This window comes from Typopeltis vanoorti, chromosome 16 (assembly GCF_054136105.1).
Source record: "Typopeltis vanoorti isolate ZY-2024b chromosome 16, IOZ_Tvanoo_1.0, whole genome shotgun sequence".
Classification (NCBI taxonomy): domain Eukaryota; kingdom Metazoa; phylum Arthropoda; class Arachnida; order Uropygi; family Thelyphonidae; genus Typopeltis; species Typopeltis vanoorti.
Window position 1 is genome coordinate 89399251 of NC_143564.1, and position 18304 is coordinate 89417554.

The window sequence follows — 18304 nt, forward strand, 5'->3', positions numbered from 1 at the left end:
TAGGATCTTGAATGTCCAGTGAGAGCACTTAAAGAATGAGACAAGACTTTTGCAATTCGGTAAGTAGGAGAATCAATGCAATTCACAATTGGTCATACTGGATAGCCTTCTGTATGGATTTTCGGGAGACCATATAGACGAGGAGATCTTCCAAAGTAGGTGGATTATTAACATTTCCGATTGCTCTTTATCCGACGCCGAGTCCAGTGCTTTGGCAACAGGCCTTGATTTTGCAGTTATTCCTACACACATTCCATATCTTGATTTTTTACATAATATAGAATGCAATCTGTCTGCACTTTCTAGCGGCAACGCTAATAAACTTCGTTTTGAAGTTGCGACTTTGTTATTTAAAAGCAAATTACCTCCACGCAATTTATCAAATGCTGAAATCAAAGGCCTAACTTCTTAAAGAAGAGATAATAATATATCTATTTCTAAGGCCGATAAAGGAAAAACTATTATAATCATGAATAAGACTGACTATGAGACCAAAGTATCCAGTCTTTTAGAAGACACATCTACCTACAAAGAGATCACACATAATCCTACAAATTCAGAGATCAAACAATTAAATAAATTACTTGATGAGGTCATCAGTTGGGACCCAAATTATGTGGATAAATTACGCACTTATTTTGGAAGATCTCCTCATCTATATGGTCTCCCGAAACTCCATAAAGAAGGCTATCCAGTACGACCAATCGTGAATTGCATTGATTCTCCTACTTACCGAATTGCAAAAGTCTTGTCTCGTTCTTTAAGTGCTCTCACAGAACATTCAATATCCTACATAAAAAATTCAACAGATTTCCTGGAAAAAATCAAGGATTTAAAAATCGAAGAGTCTGAGTTGTTAGTCAGTTTTGACATTGGATCTCTGTTTACCAATATCCCATTAGCCGACACAGTCAATTTATTATATGAAGATTACCCTCCAGATATTGCAAAATTTTTCGAATTTGTTATCCATTCAGGTTATTTTAGTTGGAAAAACAAGTTCTACAAACAAGTTGAAGGTACTGCCATGGGTAGTCCTTTGTCTCCACCTTTGGCCAACTATTTTTTGAAACAATTCGAAGAGATTATGTTTTCATCCATTCACCCTCAACCATCTCTTTGGTATCGTTATGTCAATGATGTTTTTGCCATTTGGTCACATACTGAAGATGAGCTTTCCACCTTTATACAACAGATAAATAGCCTTCATCCTCGTATCCAATTCACTATGGAAAAGGAAAATTCTGGTACTTTATCATTTTTAACATCCTGCTTACTCGAACTTCTTCTGGTACCTAATCTACAAGCGTCTCTCGAAAGCCCACATTTACTGGCAGATACATTCATGAAATGTCTGCTCACCATACATCTCAAAAATTTGGCATTCTTAAATCTCTAATTAATAGGGCACATAAAGTTTGATCTTCTCCAGAAATCTTACAACAAGAACTTTCCATCATTAAAAAGGTAATGGTATCTAATAATTACCACCCTAATCAAATCCAATGGATAATTGAATCTTATATTCCAATACCTAAGGTTTCTTCAACAGTTTGCAGAGTTCCAATACCCTACATTCCAGGAATCTCAGAACCTATAAGTAGAATTTTAAAAAAGCACCAATTGATTCCCACTTATATTCCTATCAATAAAATTTCTTCCTTATTGCCTTCTACAAAAGATAAACTGTCATCTCTGTCTTTGGATGGCGTTTACAAAATTCCTTGTGAATGCGATGTTTCTTATTTTGGACAAACTGGCCTTTCTGTGGAAAAAAGAATTAAAGAACATCAATATTATATTGATTACAACAAACCTCAGAAGTCTGGTCTAGCAAAACACAGTATTACCACTACCCAAAATATCCAGTGGGATAAAGCTATTCTACTTCATAGATGCAGGTTCAAATATAAACGCCTCTTTAAAGAAAGTTGTGAAGCTTTTTTACACCGACCGAATTTAAATCTAAATGATTGCCTCTCTCTCTCGAAGATCTGGGAGACTTTTATTTTATGTAATCATTAAAAAACTAATTATGTTAAATATTAATTATTTTAATTTCTTTCATTTCCTAGCTCGCAACAACATTGTATTTTAATAGGTGATCCACCAAATGTTTGTTACTTGTATTCTATTCCTGTTTGTAACACTGAAGATGTACTATTATTTTTAGTATGAAATATCTACCTTATTTATTAATTAAAGTTATTACTGTGGACTTACGTGTTGTTTTTAATAATTTTGAAGGTTACTTTATCCCAAACCAGGGTTCTAGAAATACAACTTAAATCTATTAGCCACAAAAAATTTTTATTCACTCAAGGTATCGGTCTACTGTATGCAAATATTGTTATAGGTTGTTTAAAAAAAACTAAATGTTATGTCGACAAAGCAAAGTAATAACACATTCTTTAATTCTCACTATATGTTACACATAATTATAAATATGCTTTCCTTTAATGTGGGTTTAAAATGAATGCCACAATTCATATTGCCTTGTTGTTTTCTTTTTGTTGCTGTTCATAATCAAGGGTGAATTTATATAAATTATCCATAAACAATCATTTATCAGAGAAGACAAATAATAAAATTCATGGAAATAAGAAAGTAGGTATCACTCACTGTGGAGCCAGACTCACTTTTCACAATGCATTCAGTCACATGATCCTGTCTTTGACTTGTCTTTGTAAAATAACTATATTTTTTAAAGCTAATTTATGTTGTTAGCTGTGAAAATAAACTCTCTCTCTCTCTCTCTATATATATATATATACAGGGTGTTCGGGATAAATTTGACAGTTTCGTAAGGAAAAAGAAAATCTTCTTTGTATCTATTAAATTTAATGAATTGACAAAAAAACATTACAGGCAGAGTTAATTACAATACTATCAACAAGATTTATTTACTCAAAATAACCACCATTAGCATCGATCACAGCTTCAATTCTGCTTCGGAACCTCGAACAAGCTGATGCTACAGTCTCCCTGGGAAGGGCCGCAAAAACTGTTTTAATTTTATCCATTAACTGGGCTTTTGTATTACTGGAAGTGCGATTGGTGTCTTTTTCAACTGCACCCCATACAAAATAATCCATGGGGTTAAGGTCTGGGGAGTTTGGAGGCCAAACATTTGGACTGGTGAAGTCGTAGAAATTTTCAGACAACCATTTTTGACTTTTCCCAGAGGTGTGGCAAGGGGCCGAATCCTGCTGCCATACATACGGCCTACCATTGGCTACCCTTGTTATCCAGGGCTTGACTACAGTTAGCAACTCCACGAACAAAGCCCGAATTCCAATGCCAGGGTTCTTCAACACCTGTTCCTGCAGATTTGCGAGGAATTCTGCTGTACGAACGCAATCAGATCGTCTGCTAGGGATCTTTCTTCTTGCTACATCCTCGTAGTCACCATTGCAAGTCTCTAGTTCATGCCTGATTGTTTTTACTGTATTCAGGGAGCATTGGGCAGCAGTCGTAATATCCTTATTTTGATGGCGGGCACGAATCATCATGATACAAGTTATTCTCTTCCATGATTCAGGTGGGTTCCAGCTATCCATCCTTTCTGACATCTTGTATATGAATGAAGAAGGGTCCAAACTTTTAAATGAAGAGAAGTGTGTGTTAATACATGTAACTTACGGAAAAATATAATTAATTATAAATATGTCAAATTTATCCCGAACACCCTGTATATATATACAATCATAACCCGACTTACGCGAATCCGGAATTATGCGGTTTCTTATATGTACATATTCCCGTTCCACTTCACGCCTCACCACTAGTCGTATCTTTCAGGCGTCGGCCACATTTGCCAGTGTCGCACATGCTGTGAACAAGCACTGAAGTGTTTCGCACAGTCTCCATTCATACACGATTTTTATAGTCTACAAACCTTGCGATTGTTTAATGTTATGTTCTTGATAAAAATTTTATCACATAAAAAATAATAATGTCATCATCCAAAAGAAGCAAGTCCGATTCTTCTACTGCTAGCAAGAAAAGAAAAACACTGACCTTGGAAACAAAACTCAACATTATTAAGGATTTTGAAGTCGGAATAAAAATTTATGCGCTAGCAAAGAAGTTCGATTCTGCAGGAATCCACAATAAGAACAATCATGAAAGAAAGGTTTACAGATTTTGGAGGACATAGATTCTAACGAGGAACGAATTGTAGCCACAAGGCAAGGAATAAAAAAATCATTAGCTTGCTATGAAGAAATTTTACGTGACAAGAAAAAGACATTATGCAAAAAGATTTTATGAAAACATCGACATCGAAATAACTTTTTTTTTTATGTACGAAAAACTACAATTATGATAATATTTCTTAAAAAAATATAGGTGTTTTTGTAAACCTTTGATCCCAATTGTATGTTTGTATAAATTACATACAAAATTATACCCTGAGTTATGCAAATTCGACTTACGTGCTTTTTGTTGGTCCCACCTACTGCATAACTTTGGGGTTTTACTGTATATATATATAGAGAGAGAGAGAGAGCTTGAGTAAAATATCAAGTATTCTTGTTTAAGGCCTTGTGGAGTGTTATCCAGTGATCCAAATACTTTGAAACTTTGCAGGAATACACTATGCACCATGTCATGTGGAAGCGATATCTGAGAAAAACAAAAGTAATTCCAAAATTCACCTCCAGATACTTTGTAAACACCAAATGCATGGAATTTGCGTATTTTAAAACTCGTCAGTGCCAGGAGGGTTTAAAAAATGGACATGGGATTTTTCTCTTCATTCTGGTTATTAATACCATTCACAGTGATGGCACTAACACTGCCTAAATGTGCTTTGCTTTGTTCATCACTGTGAATGGTATTTCATCACTGATCTACATACATCTCTTTAAGGTATTATATTGTCTTTTGTATTGTATTGTGCCGGCATGGTTGACCGAGTGGTTAGCATATTCGTTCTAGAGCCGAGGCTGTGGGTTCCAATCCCTCCTAGGCATGGATATTTGTGATTGTTTTTCACCTTTATACATTCCTTCACACAAGTGAATAAACACTTCCCCAAGCTGGACTGGGATGCAATGTGGGTAGTAGACTCAACCCTCCTGCAATGCTATTGCTGACCCCCATGAATTTTGTCATCTGAACAAATGTCATTGAGATCCACTATTTTCACGTGCTCTCTGATGAATGATTAGTCATTTTAATGGGATCATTGGGAGTTAGACCTGGCAGAGGTCACAAACAATCACAACAAGTGAATGAAGTTACTACAGCCATTGTAGAGCAGGCCAAGAATAACAGCATTAGTGCCTGCAGTGCACATGCTATATCAAGACACATGGATGTGCCTGCCTGCATTACACCCAACTCTCTGAAAAATTCTATGGAAGGTTCTGTATTTCTACCCATTCAAGATAACCATGACACAGTAGTTGTGCCTGCAGAATTTTAAAAGTTGACTGACATTCACTTTAATATTCCTTGCTCAAGTGGAGTTGGGTGCTGCATGGCTGTGGATGACTTTCTTGGGAGACGAGGCTCACTTTCACCTGGAAGCTGTGAATCCACACAATTAGCAAGTATGGGCGACACAAAACCTGCATGCATTTCAACAGATTCCTTTGCATTCACACAAAGTACTGTTTGGTGCAGGTTTACAACTTCATTTATCATTGGACCATTCTTCTTTGAGGACGTTTACCAGTCAGGTCCTGTGACCTGCTCGATTAATGCTGAGGGGTATTGCAGTATGATAAACAATTTTGTTGCACCACAGCAACAGAAGCATCTTGGGATGGATTCAGTCATTTTATGCAGGATGGGGAACATCAACACCTCAGTCAATCTGTACAGGAAGTTCTTTGAGAACATTTCATGAAAGCAAGAGTGATAGCTGTGCAATTCTCACTCCATAGTTACCTCATTTACCTGATCAGACCTTCTCTGACTTCTGTCTCTGGGGATTTCTCAAAGACAAGGGGATTTCTCAAAGATGAATGAGGAGCTTATTGGATCATCCTGATAACTTGCCATCACTGAAAGACAGCACAACACAGCAACATCAGTCCCAACCAGTTACGTTCTTCCTTTGAAGATAATGTGTGAAAGATGCATTGATTTTAATAAAAATTTATTTATTGGAAGTGAAAACTGTAATTTAAATTAAATGTATTCATGATATGAAAAACTTACATATTTCTTGCATACTTGGTATGTGTGAGGATTACTATTTTCAAGTAAAGTATAGTAACTGTTGCTCATTTAATGGTGGTCACATAATAATAATAATAATTATTATTATTATTAGACAGCTTGGACCTATAGCATGGAATGAGGAGTTGAGTGGTAAGGAAACAAATGCTGCTTGGGAACTGACAAAGAAATAAATAACAGCATCAATGTGAAAATGTATTCCGAAGGCCAAAAGACTGAATAAGGTAGGTGTAAAATCGATGAATGAGGAGCTTAAGCATGAAATCTGGAAGAAGAAGGTACTTTGGAAGCAGTACAAGATGAATAAGGCAATAATCATTTTCATGAAGAGTATAAAGAACAAGCTAGGTGAGTGACTCAGTTAGTAAGGAAAACAAAAGTGCAGTATGAGCAGAAACTGGAAAATCAGGAGAAGAAAAACCATAGAGAGTTTTTTAGAAATGTGGCAAGTAGAGGGAAGAAGGGTCATGATAAGATGATGTTAATGGATGAAAAGGGTAGAACAGCAACTGCTGAAGAAGACATTGTTGAGGTATTCAGTGATCAATTTATAAGGGTGTTTCATTCTGATCAGGGTGGAATCGTGAGGAACTTAAGTGTAGAGGACATAGGAGAGGATGGCTTAATTATGAGTGAGCAGGAAGTATTTCAGAAAAGAAATAACTTTGATATCAGTAAGGCGATAGGATTTTATGACATATCACCATGCATCTTAGGGAAATGTTCCAGGGAAGTGGCAGTAGCATTGGCATGCTTGTTTAATAAGACTCTTACAGCAGCACAAGTTCAAAGGGAGTGAAAAGAAGGTAAAATTGTTCCACTGCATAAAGGTGGGGATAAGATTGTGGCTTCAAATTATAGGCCAATCTGTATATCTGGAGTTGTGGTGAAGGTACTAGAGAGATTGGTGAGAAGTAGGATGCAGAATTGAGTTGAAAACAGCAGTATATTTTTGGTTATCGGCATGGGTTTTTAAGGTGAGATCATGTTTTACTAACTTACTTATGTACTATAACAAGGTGACAAATACTTTGCACAAGGGAGATACATATACAGTGGTGTACTTGGATTTTGCAAAAGTTTTTGATAGGCTCCCACACGACAAGCTATTAAATAAATTGAAATGGATGGGATTGGATAACAGACTTCTTGGGTGGATCAGCAACTGGCCATTAGATAAATATTATTATTATTATTATTAATATTATTATTATTATTGGCAACTTCAAGGAGTCCTTAGACTCATCGAGGGAGGCCCTAAACATCATGTCAAGAACTATTCAGCATTCACACAGTATTTATGATCATATCATCCACAACAGACTCTGCCAGCTTATTCTACTCATTCGCCACTCTCCATTTAAAAAACCTAGTTCTAACTCCCTTGCTAATTACACAGTTTCCCTAGTTCTCCCACCGCCACATGTTCTCAAAACTTTGCTCTGAATTAATCTTGTAAAAACCCCTTGGTAATTCGAATGCCTTAATCATATCACCCCTTTTATGTAATGCACAAATCTTCAACCTGCTCTCATAAGGTTCATTCCATAGACCAGCTATCATCTTGGTCACTCGATTAGAGATAGTTGATGGAAGTTTTTTCACTGCTATGCTACCAATTATATATTTGGTTTAATCCTTTATCCAAGTGTAAGCAAACAAAGTTTGCACCTGAAGTATTTTCAGGACTGGGGCCACTCGTGGTAAAGGAAGAATAAGTTCTGATCACTTGCCTTAGTATCTCCCATAATGCAAAGCACATCTCCTTGAGGACATGTATGATACTATGCATTAAGGGAAGGGCCACTACCCAGACCAGTTTCGACCTTTATTGAGGTCTCATCAGTGGGAGCCAGATACAGAGGTGGTGATCCTAAGGTAGAAGTAATGTAGAAGTCATATCACCATATACCAGTTGCCAAAAGGTGTCAACGCCTAATTATTAAAATTCTATGGATTAGAGATAGTTGATGGAAGTTTTTTCACTTGGCTATGCTACCAATTATATATTTGGTTTAATCCTTTATCCAAGTGTAAGCAAACAAAGGTTGCACCTGAAGTATTTTCAGGACTGGGGCAACTTGTGGTAAAGGAAGAATAAGTTCTGATCACTTGCTTTAGTATCTCCCATAATGCAAAGCACATCTCCTTGCGGGCACATCTCCAAGTGCAAGAACAAAGTTCGCTTACACTTGGATAAAGGATTAAACAAAACACCTTTTGGCAACTGGTATATAGTGATATGACTTCTGCATTACTTCCACCTTAATATCACCACCTCTGGGTATGGCTCCCACTGATGAGACCTCAATAAAGGTCGAAACCGGTCTGGGTAGTGGCCCTTCCCTTAATGCATAGCATCATACATGTCTGCGAGGAGATGTTCTTTGCATTATGGGAGATACTAAAGCAAGTGATCAGAACTTATTCATGAGTTGCCCCAGTCCTGAAAATACTTCAGGTGCAAACTTTGTTTGCTTATACTTGGATAAAGGACTAAACCAAATATATAATCGGTATCTTCATCACTCGCCTCTGGATCCTCTCTATCTCCTCCCCATCAAGAAGAAACCCAGGTGCCCAGATCTGGACACAGTAGTCAAGATGGGTGAAGGCTCAATAAAGAGGTACAATAACTTGCTTATCTCTGCTGGTCAAAGTATTCTCCAGTAACCAAGTGATCTGATGAGCTGATTTAGCCACTTTTGCTATGTGCCCCCCTAAACTTCAACTCCCTATCCATTAACACACCCAAATCTCTGGCTTTGTCAACCTCCTGGAGTACAGTTCCACAAATGCGATATACTGCTGCTAATTTTTTCACCAAAAAATGCATAACCTTACACTTTGCTACATTAAACTGACATCCATTCTCATTAGCCCAGGCTGCCAATCTATCCAACTCATCCTGCAAAATTTTGACATCATGTGCATTCACTATTCCTCTACGCAACTTTGCATCATCAGCAAATAAATAAACAGCTCCTCTCAGATCCTTTCCTATATCATTAATGAACAAATTAAATAGCAGTGGTCCAAGAAGCACATCACTAGTAACAGACCTTTTTTTTGGACTCCACTCCTGAATAAACTACTCTCTGATATCTCACCATCAACCACCCTCCTATCCATCTCACCAACCCTATATCCATTCCCATGTGCTGCAGTTTACTGATTAGAATTCCATGTGGTATCATGTCGAATTCCTTTTTGCAAAGTTCAGCAGTATCACTGTAAACCCATTACCCTTATCCAATTCAGCCATCACTGCATTATAAAATGTGAACAACTTACCAAGGCATGATCTACCCTTCACAAAACCATGCTGCCCCAATACAATATCCCATTTCCATCTATCCATTCCTATATCAGAAAGTTGTATACACTGTGCAGTATCCTAAGAGCTAGGTCACTAGTGTACTGCAGGGGTCAGTTTTGGTTGAACAAAATGAACAACAATGGTTGTTCAACAATGAACAACCATTGTTGTTCATTTTGTATATTAATGGTATTGGGATAGTTTATCTAGTGATATTTAGCTATTTGTAGATGATACAAAATTGGTGAGAGCAATGCAGAGTCAAGCAGATGTTATGGCCTTTGCAGGAAGACTTGAATAGATTGCATGAATGGGCAGGTAGATGGAATTGTCACTTCAATGTTGCAAAGTGTAAGGTTTTGAAATTTGGTAAACAATGATGAGATGCAAAATATACACTTGGTTGGGAAACTTTAAAGGAGGTAGAGGAAATGAGAGATCTGGGAGTGGTGGTAGACAAGGACCTGAAATTCAGGGGTCACATTGCATTAGTTGTGAAGACATCACTTTGGATAATGTCAATGTTGCGGAGGACCCAGACATTCAGAAATAAAGAGGTTACGATTCCATTGTATATGGCTTTGATCAGGCCTCACATGGACTGTTGTGCACTGATTTAATCACTAGGATTTCCAAAGAAGAATCACAAAGGCTGTCAGTGGTCTTTGGAATGTGGAGCACGATGACAGATTGAGAGAAGGTAAATTGCAAAGCCTCGTGAATAGATGGAAGGGGGGTGATATGATTGAGACATATAAGCCAGACAGGGGTTGTTATCAGTTGAAACTGAAGGGATTTTTCATAAAATAGGAGGGGGGGGGGCAGATAGAACAAGATGCCATCACTGGAAATTGTATAAAGAGGGTATGAGCAGAGGAGAAGGTTCTTTGTATGGAAAGTGGTTGGTGAGTGCAATACATTGCCTGAGTGTGTTTTTAATGTAGACACATTGAATCATTTTAAGGCATGGTTGGATGGACATTGTGTGCAAATAGTGTGTGCCTCCTACAATGAGTCTCTGACTCCATGGAGGTCAGATGTTAATAATACTAATAATAAATAATTATTATTATCAAACCTCAATGGAGTTAAAAGACTATGGTGGGAGGTTCCACTGTCTCTCAAACACACAGATGTTGTTATCAGGTTTATCATACCACACCTTCAATATGTTCACTGCCTTTGCACTCACCACACTCATGGACAATGCATTCCAATCACTAACCACTCTCCATGCAAAAAACCTGTTTCTCATCCTCCTTGCTCACACTCTCATTATACAGCTTCCAGCGATGTTGTTTGCTCCCTGTCTTAATATTCTATACAACCCATTCTATGCAACCATTATCCTGGTGATAACACTTTAACAACTTAGTTACTACACACTGCATTTTCTCAATCTGTCTTCATGCTCTACATTCCACACACCAGAAACCAATTGTCTCTTGACCTTTTCAATACAGCTTCATCATTTTGAACATCAGGTGACCAAATCTGTGCACAATAATCCATATGTGGCCTAATCAAGGCCTTATATAACATAACCATATTATCCTTACTTCTACAAATCAGTGCCTTCTGCATCATTTCTATTATTCACTGTGCTGTACTCACAATTTTAGATACATCCCTGAAATTTTAGGTCCTTGTCTACAATCACTCCCACATCTCTATATCATCTTTCTTCTCTTCCGCTCATGGTGGGGTTGAATTCCTCAAAGACGAATTTTTGCCATTTCTTTCTGTCTGCTGTCTTTTTATGAAGTTCTATTATGAAGTTTAAGTGGGTACTTTCTTTAATGTTGTCAATCCATTTCTTTCTTGGTCTTCCTCTGCTGGGCTGTCCTTCAATTCTACCATTTAATAATATGTTTGGTAGTCTTTCTGGGTTCATTCTTGAAACATGTCCAAACCAGCTTAGTTGGCTCTTTTTTAGTGCTGTAATTATTGTTTCTTTAAAGTTAAGTTCTTCTCTGACTTTTTCATTTGTTTTTCTTTCTGTCCAGTTTGTTCTATTGATTTTTCTTAGGCATTTCATTTCAAAAGCATTGAGTTTATCAGTTTATTTTTTTCTTAAGATCCAGCATTCTGAGCCATAGAGTACTGTGGGAATTATCAGTTTTATATATCTTTAATTTGAGTTCTTTGCTTAATCTTTTATTGTTCCATATTTTTTGTAGTCTGCCCATTGTTATCCATTCATTATTGATTCTGTGTTTGATGGTTTCGAAATAGTCTAGACCTTCACTGATCGTTGATCCTAAGTAATTGAACTGCTTTCTTGTTGTATATTATTGTTTCCTATTTTCATTTGGATTGCTTCCCTTTTTCTTCCTATTACCATTAATTTTGTCTTACTAAAATTGATTTTCATATCATATTTGTTACTCGTTTGATGCAGCTTGATCAGGATATTTTCTCATTTTTCTTGGCTGTCTGTAGTGAAAACTATGTCATCAGCATACTTTAAATGTGTTATATTTCTTCTACTTGCCTTCACAGATCTGTAGTCCTTTGTCTACTACTTCTTTTAGGTACAGGTTGAATAAATATGGTGACAATGGACAGCCTTGCATAACTCATTGTTTTTTAAAATTGCTATTTGATCTGTATCTATGTTTTTGTAATTCACTAATGCTTGTGTTTCTGAATAGTAATTCTTGATACATTTTAATAGGTATTTGTCAAATCCTCTGTTTTCTAGAATTTTAATGAGTTTGTTTCTGTTTATTGAGTCAAAAGCTTGTTTGAAGTCGATAAAACAGCAGTAGAGTTTTTTTATTTTTGTCTCTCATAAGATCTGCTAATCTGTTTAGTGTGAAAATTGTATCTATTGTGCTTCTGCTATTTCTAAATCCCATATGTTCTTCATAGGAATGATTAGCTCTGTTTTGAAGAATCCTGATGAATATTTTATAGCAATGGCTTAGAAGAGTGATAGGTCTATAGTTAGTGTAGGATCTGACATCTCCTTTTTTGTGGATGGGTATGATCTGGCCTGTTCTCCATTCTGCTGGTAAATTTCCTTTCTCTAGTATTTTGTTGAACAGTTCCCTTAGGTAATTTATTATGCTTTCTATCCCTTTTTCTAGAAGTTCTTTTTGAATGTTGTCTATGCCTGGTGCTTTATTATTTTTCATTTGTCTTTTGTGTCTATCTATGTTTTCTTCAGCTACAAATGTTTCTTTAAAATGATTAGTCCATATTTCTTTTATTGTTTCACGACTACTTGTTGTGGTTCCATCTTTTTGCAATATTGAAACTGGGTTCTTCTAGTTATCTCTTTAACTATTTCATAAATGGTGTCATGTTTTTTGTATGCTTCTTCACATATTCCTGCTTTTCTTCTAAATATGTGATTTTTGCTAATCTGCAGTTTTTGTCAATTTCGTTTTTCAAATTTTTGTATAATACTCTATTTTCTTCATTATCTTCTTTTGAGAAGTTAGTTTTGGATATTCTTTTTTTTTCTCCCATAAGTCCAAAATCTCTGGTGTAAGCCAATCTTTATTTACTCTTGTCTGGTAGCCCAGGTGTTTTGTTGCTGTTTCTTTAATAATTTCTTTACCTTTTTTTCCAAGATTCTGAGACTGTATCTAAAGCAAGATTATTTAATTTTTCTTTTAATGTTCTCTGATAGCAAGATATCATTCAGTTTTGATATGTCTATCTGCTTTTGTTTTTGGTGGTTTATTCTCTTTTTTTTAAACTGATTTTTAGTTTGGTTGATAGTAGTTCATGGTCTGTATCCATGTCAATCTTTTTTAATGTTTTGACATTTTGGAAGGAATGTTTCCATTTCTTATTAATGATTTAGTCCATACAGTTTTTGATTTCATTGTTTGGTGATGTCTAGATTATTTGTGTTGTGGCCTGTGGTAGAATAAGGTATTTGTGATTAACAGTTGATTTATTTTGCAAAAATTAATCAAGTCCTCTCCTCTCTCATTCATTTCTCTAACAAATTTTCCCATTACTTCTGCTTTATCTTCAGAGTACTGACTGATCTTTGCATTAAAATCTCCCATAATAATCAGGATATCTCTTGTACTTATCTGCCTGATTTCTTTTTGCAGTTGTTCAAGAATTTGGCTGTATTCCTCTCTTCATGTTATTGGTCTGGGGAATAAACTTCTATTGTTTTTATATACATTCCTTTTTCTTTTGCTTTGAATCTTACTGAGATGATTCTAGAGGAAATTGGTCTTACATCAACTAGTGAGTTTAGGAACCATTTTTTAATTATTAGTGCTACATCTTCTCTGTGATGGTTATCTTTCCTTCCTGAGTAAAATATGCTTGCATTTTTTTATGTCAGTTTTACCCTCGCCTCTCCAGTGGGTCTCTGCAACTCCTACTATTTCCCATTTGAACAGTTCAAGTTCTCTCTCTATAAGTTTTAATTTGCCAGGTTTGTACAATGTTGATGGTTGAAATATTATATATGTAGTTTGCGTTCCACATTGCTGTCTTTTCGCCTACTCTATGTGGGCTCGAGTTAGGCATGTCGGCTCTCCCTTATTTCTGCTTCTATTTGCTGGCCGATTCATCTTTAAAGATTTTAGGCAATTAATGCAGCTGGTTTGCCATTCCTCTGCTGCCTACCTGTTGGTCTGCAGGAGGCATTTCATTTCCCCCCTACCACCCATTTCTGGGAGGCATTTCCCGATCCGCCATCTGGGGACACGCTTTCTAGGGGTTACAGGTGTCCCCTGAAAGCATCATCTTTATTAACTATTATCTTCCTCCATTTTAAATCATCAGTACACAACTGATTACTTCCTCTGAAATCATTCTCTGTCATTAATATACATTTTCATAATAACAACAGCATGTTAACTACCATACACTGAAACACATACATACCACCAGGTTGCCAATAACAACAGTAGCCAAGAAGAAAGGAACACAAGGCCAGCCAGATACCAACATGCAATCCCACATGGACTCAATCCACTCTCCACAAAGTACACGAAATACAATCATAAAGGAATGCATAAAATCTATAAAATTCCATCGTGGTATAACTCCATCAGGAAACCTACAAAATAGATTTTTAAAAAAAATTAAGTTTGTGTAAAAACTAATTATATTAAATGATTATGTTTCATCAGTTTTAAAGATTTAATCTTTAATTAAAATGCAGTTCACTTTACTTTTTTTTTCTTTTGTTAAAGTAAAAAAAAAAAAAATCTTTAATGCATGAAATACCAGATACCTAACATGCATCACATCACAAGTGCTAAGAAAAACAAAGAAACACTGTCAATGGAAAGAACTATAAAACAAGGTTAAAATGTGCATATCATACATATTATGTGACTAAATTTTTTAGATATGTACATAAGAATTCATTAGTTACATTTCTTAATCAATGTTTTTTAAGATTAGGTTTTAAGATTAAGATTTAAAGATTTCTGAATATTAACAATTTTCCATATTATGAAGTAGTTCTTCAAGTAATATGCATTTAATTTAATATAAATTTAATTTTAAAGAAAGAAAAAACAGAAAAAACAAATCAATATTTGTTTTCATAATCAGATGGGCATTACATCACCATGCTTCCCATCAACTCATGTATTAATATTTTCTGCATTTATCCCATAAAACTTCCTTAATAACTTGGCAAAAGTCATAAGTAAGACTTCGTTGACTGATAACGATATAGTCATATGAACAGAAAGCAAATGTTATTTATTTTATGTTGTCTCTGAACTTGTAGTTCATGTAGCTCCTTTCATGATAAAAGCTTAGCTTATTTTATAGTTGAGTTACTTTAAACATAAAAGCTTAGCTTATTTCATTATATGCAAAGGATATAGTATCTTCAGAGAAGACAGAAGCAATAGGATAGGGGATGGATTTTGCTAATGATAGAAGAAAAACTGAAGTCAAAAACAGTAGAAGTACATCAGGAGAAGAGGGATGTAGAGAGAGCAGCTCATCTGAGGCTATCTGGTGTGAGATAGAGGCCAAGAGGAAGAAATATACAGTTGAGCCATAATCCAGAGGATATAAGGGAGAATGTAGATGGCATGCATTGGCACAATTAGTGCAGGTTGAGTAATTATTATGAAAGATTTCAACTACAGGGACAGACTGAGAAGAGGGATGATTACAGTGAGAAAAGGAAAAGGAATTTATATAGCTGCTGAGAGATAATTACCTGAGGTAGCATGCAATGGAGGGGACATGAAGCTCGAGAGTGCAGAGCATCAGAGAACTTGCAGTAGCCAATCTACCTATGTTGTTTCTGCTTGGGGAAAGTAAATATGTAGTCTTGACCATGGCGATTGCCGGACACGAAGAATTTTCTGTTAAGAAGGAATATATATGTGGAACTAGAAAGGCCAGTGATTATGATAAGCTAAGGAGTCAGCTTTCAGCAGTGCCATGGCAAAATAATTTGGAGAGGAAAGATGTTTGGGAGAGATGTTACATGAGAGGAAGTCAAAGGGTGTTTAAAAAAAGCAGTATCAGACTTTATACCCAGAGTAAGAAGGACAAATCAAATAGGAGTTGGATGAATAGTATCATTAAGCAGGAGTTGTAGACAAACAAAAAGTTGTGGACAGAGTATAACAAAATTGTGACCAGCATCTCCACAAGCAGTACAGGTAAGAAGGGCGAACTGTATGGTAAGGAAGGCCAAAGACAGTTATAAGAGAAAGTTAGCTGATGAGCCCAAAAGAAATCTTAAAGAGTTCTTTTGCTATGTAATAAATTAAATGAAGAATGGTTATGGAAGGATAACTTTAAAAAGTGCTGATGGTAGAGAGGTAACAGAAGCAAACCAAAGAGTTGAGTTACTGAGTGATAATTTTGTAAGGGCATACTATCTAGGTGAATGTGCACTGCTGGATGTGACTTTGACAAATAGGAGAGTAGAAGTTAAAGAATTGGATATGCTTAGAATATTGCAGAACTGCAATGCAAACATCAGCATTGAAATTAGACTGGATATTGGCTTGTGTGCTAAAAGAATGTGAAAGGGAATTATCTACTTATTTGACCTTGCTATTTACTTTAAGCCTCAATACTGAAGTCACTGAAGATATGGACAGATATCAAAGGGTGGATTAAGAAGGAGTTGAGACCACGAGAGGGCAGGTGACTAGTGGTATATCACACGGATCAGTACTTGATTGTCTGTTATTTAATTTGCACATCAATGATATAGGAATGATTCTTCTTCTTCTTCTTATTATTATTATTCAGGCCTCCATGGAGTCAAAAGACTCATCGCGGGTGGTCCTTCCTAAGAAACACAAAGTCTATCAACACTCATCATGGGAGGTCCCTCCTAGGAAACACAATGTCGATCATACCACTCTGTAAACTCATTGACCGTTCTTGCTCTCACCACTCTATCAGGCAATGCATTCCATAGTTCAACCACCCTCCATGCAAAGAAACCACTCCTCACCCTCTTGCTCACAGTTTCCTGTCGTAACTTCCAGGGATGGCCCTTGTCCTTACTCTTCCCACTGTTCAACCAAGCGAAAGAACTCTCCAGTGTCAACCCTGTAACCACCTCTCAATAGTTTAAAAGTCTCAATCATATCACCTCTCCTTCTTCTATCCACCAAACTCTGCAGTCCACATTCCCTCAACCGATCCTCATAACTAACATTGTACAGTTCTGAAACCATCTTTGTTATCTGCCTTTGTACCTGTTCCACAGTTAATTTATCCCCTTCAAATCCTGGGGTCCAAATCTGAGAACAATAGTCTAAGTGTGGTCTGAGTCTTATACAATGGAATGATAACTCTTTTATCTCTACAGGTCAGTGTTCTTCTCATTATTGCAACAATCCTCTGTGTTACCTTCACCATCTTTGCAATATGTCCCCTAAATTTCAGGTTTCTATCAATCATCAACCCTAGATCTCTTTTCTCCCCTACTTCCTCCAGTATAGCTCCTCCAAGAGAGTATGCAGCGTCCCATCGGTGTGTCCCAAACCTCAAGACCTTAAATTTTGCTGCATTAAACCGACATCTCCCATTCATTTGCCCATCTAGCTAGCTTATTTAAATCCTCTTGCAGGGCTACCACATCTGCACTATTACTAATAACCCTTCCCAGCTTCGCATCATCTGCAAACAATTGAATATCCCCCTGCAATCCACTGACAATGTCATTGATATAAAGGTTAAACAATATAGGTCCCAGTATGATCTAATGGGAAATATTCATTTCTTGCAAAAGAAATGCAATAGTAAATGTAGGTGATGTAGAGTTCCTGCAAGATGACTTAATTAGACTAGCATTATGGACAAAGGTAAATGGCTGGCAGTTTAACACAGCCAAGTATAAGGTAAGAAGAGATCACAAACTGTGTACTATATTGACAAAAATGCACTGCAGGATGACAAGGCCAGTCACTTTGGAGGGGGGGTAATTGTGGACCGAGAGTTGGAGTTTAGAGGGCACATCGTAATGGTAGCCAAAACTGCAGATACCATATGGAATTCTAATCAATAAGCTGCAGCACATAGGGATGGATATAGGATTGGTGAGGTAGATAAGAGGGTATTTGATGAAGAGACATCAGAGAGTAATTTATACAGGAGTAGAGTCCAAAGAAGGTCTGGGATTAGTGGCATACCACAGGGATCTGTTCTTGGACCACTACTATTTAATTTATACATTAGTGATATAGAAAAGGATTTGAGAGGAACTGTTCATTTGTTTACCAATGATGCAAAACTGGGTAGAGCAATAGTTAATAAAGATTATGTTAAAATTTTAAAGGATGATTTTGATAGACTGGTAGTATGGACAAAGAA

General features: G+C 36.4%; 1 protein-coding gene across 1 annotated transcript in view; it reads right to left on the reverse strand.

The window, feature by feature from the left end:
* LOC150098179 (sodium channel protein para-like) overlaps nucleotides 1-18304 on the reverse strand; it is a 1334265-nt gene that overhangs the window by 420801 nt on the left and 895160 nt on the right. Inside the window, 1 exon segment of the mRNA XM_090406598.1 lies at nucleotides 14378-14552. Coding sequence (XP_090262724.1) covers nucleotides 14378-14552 — 175 coding nt within the window.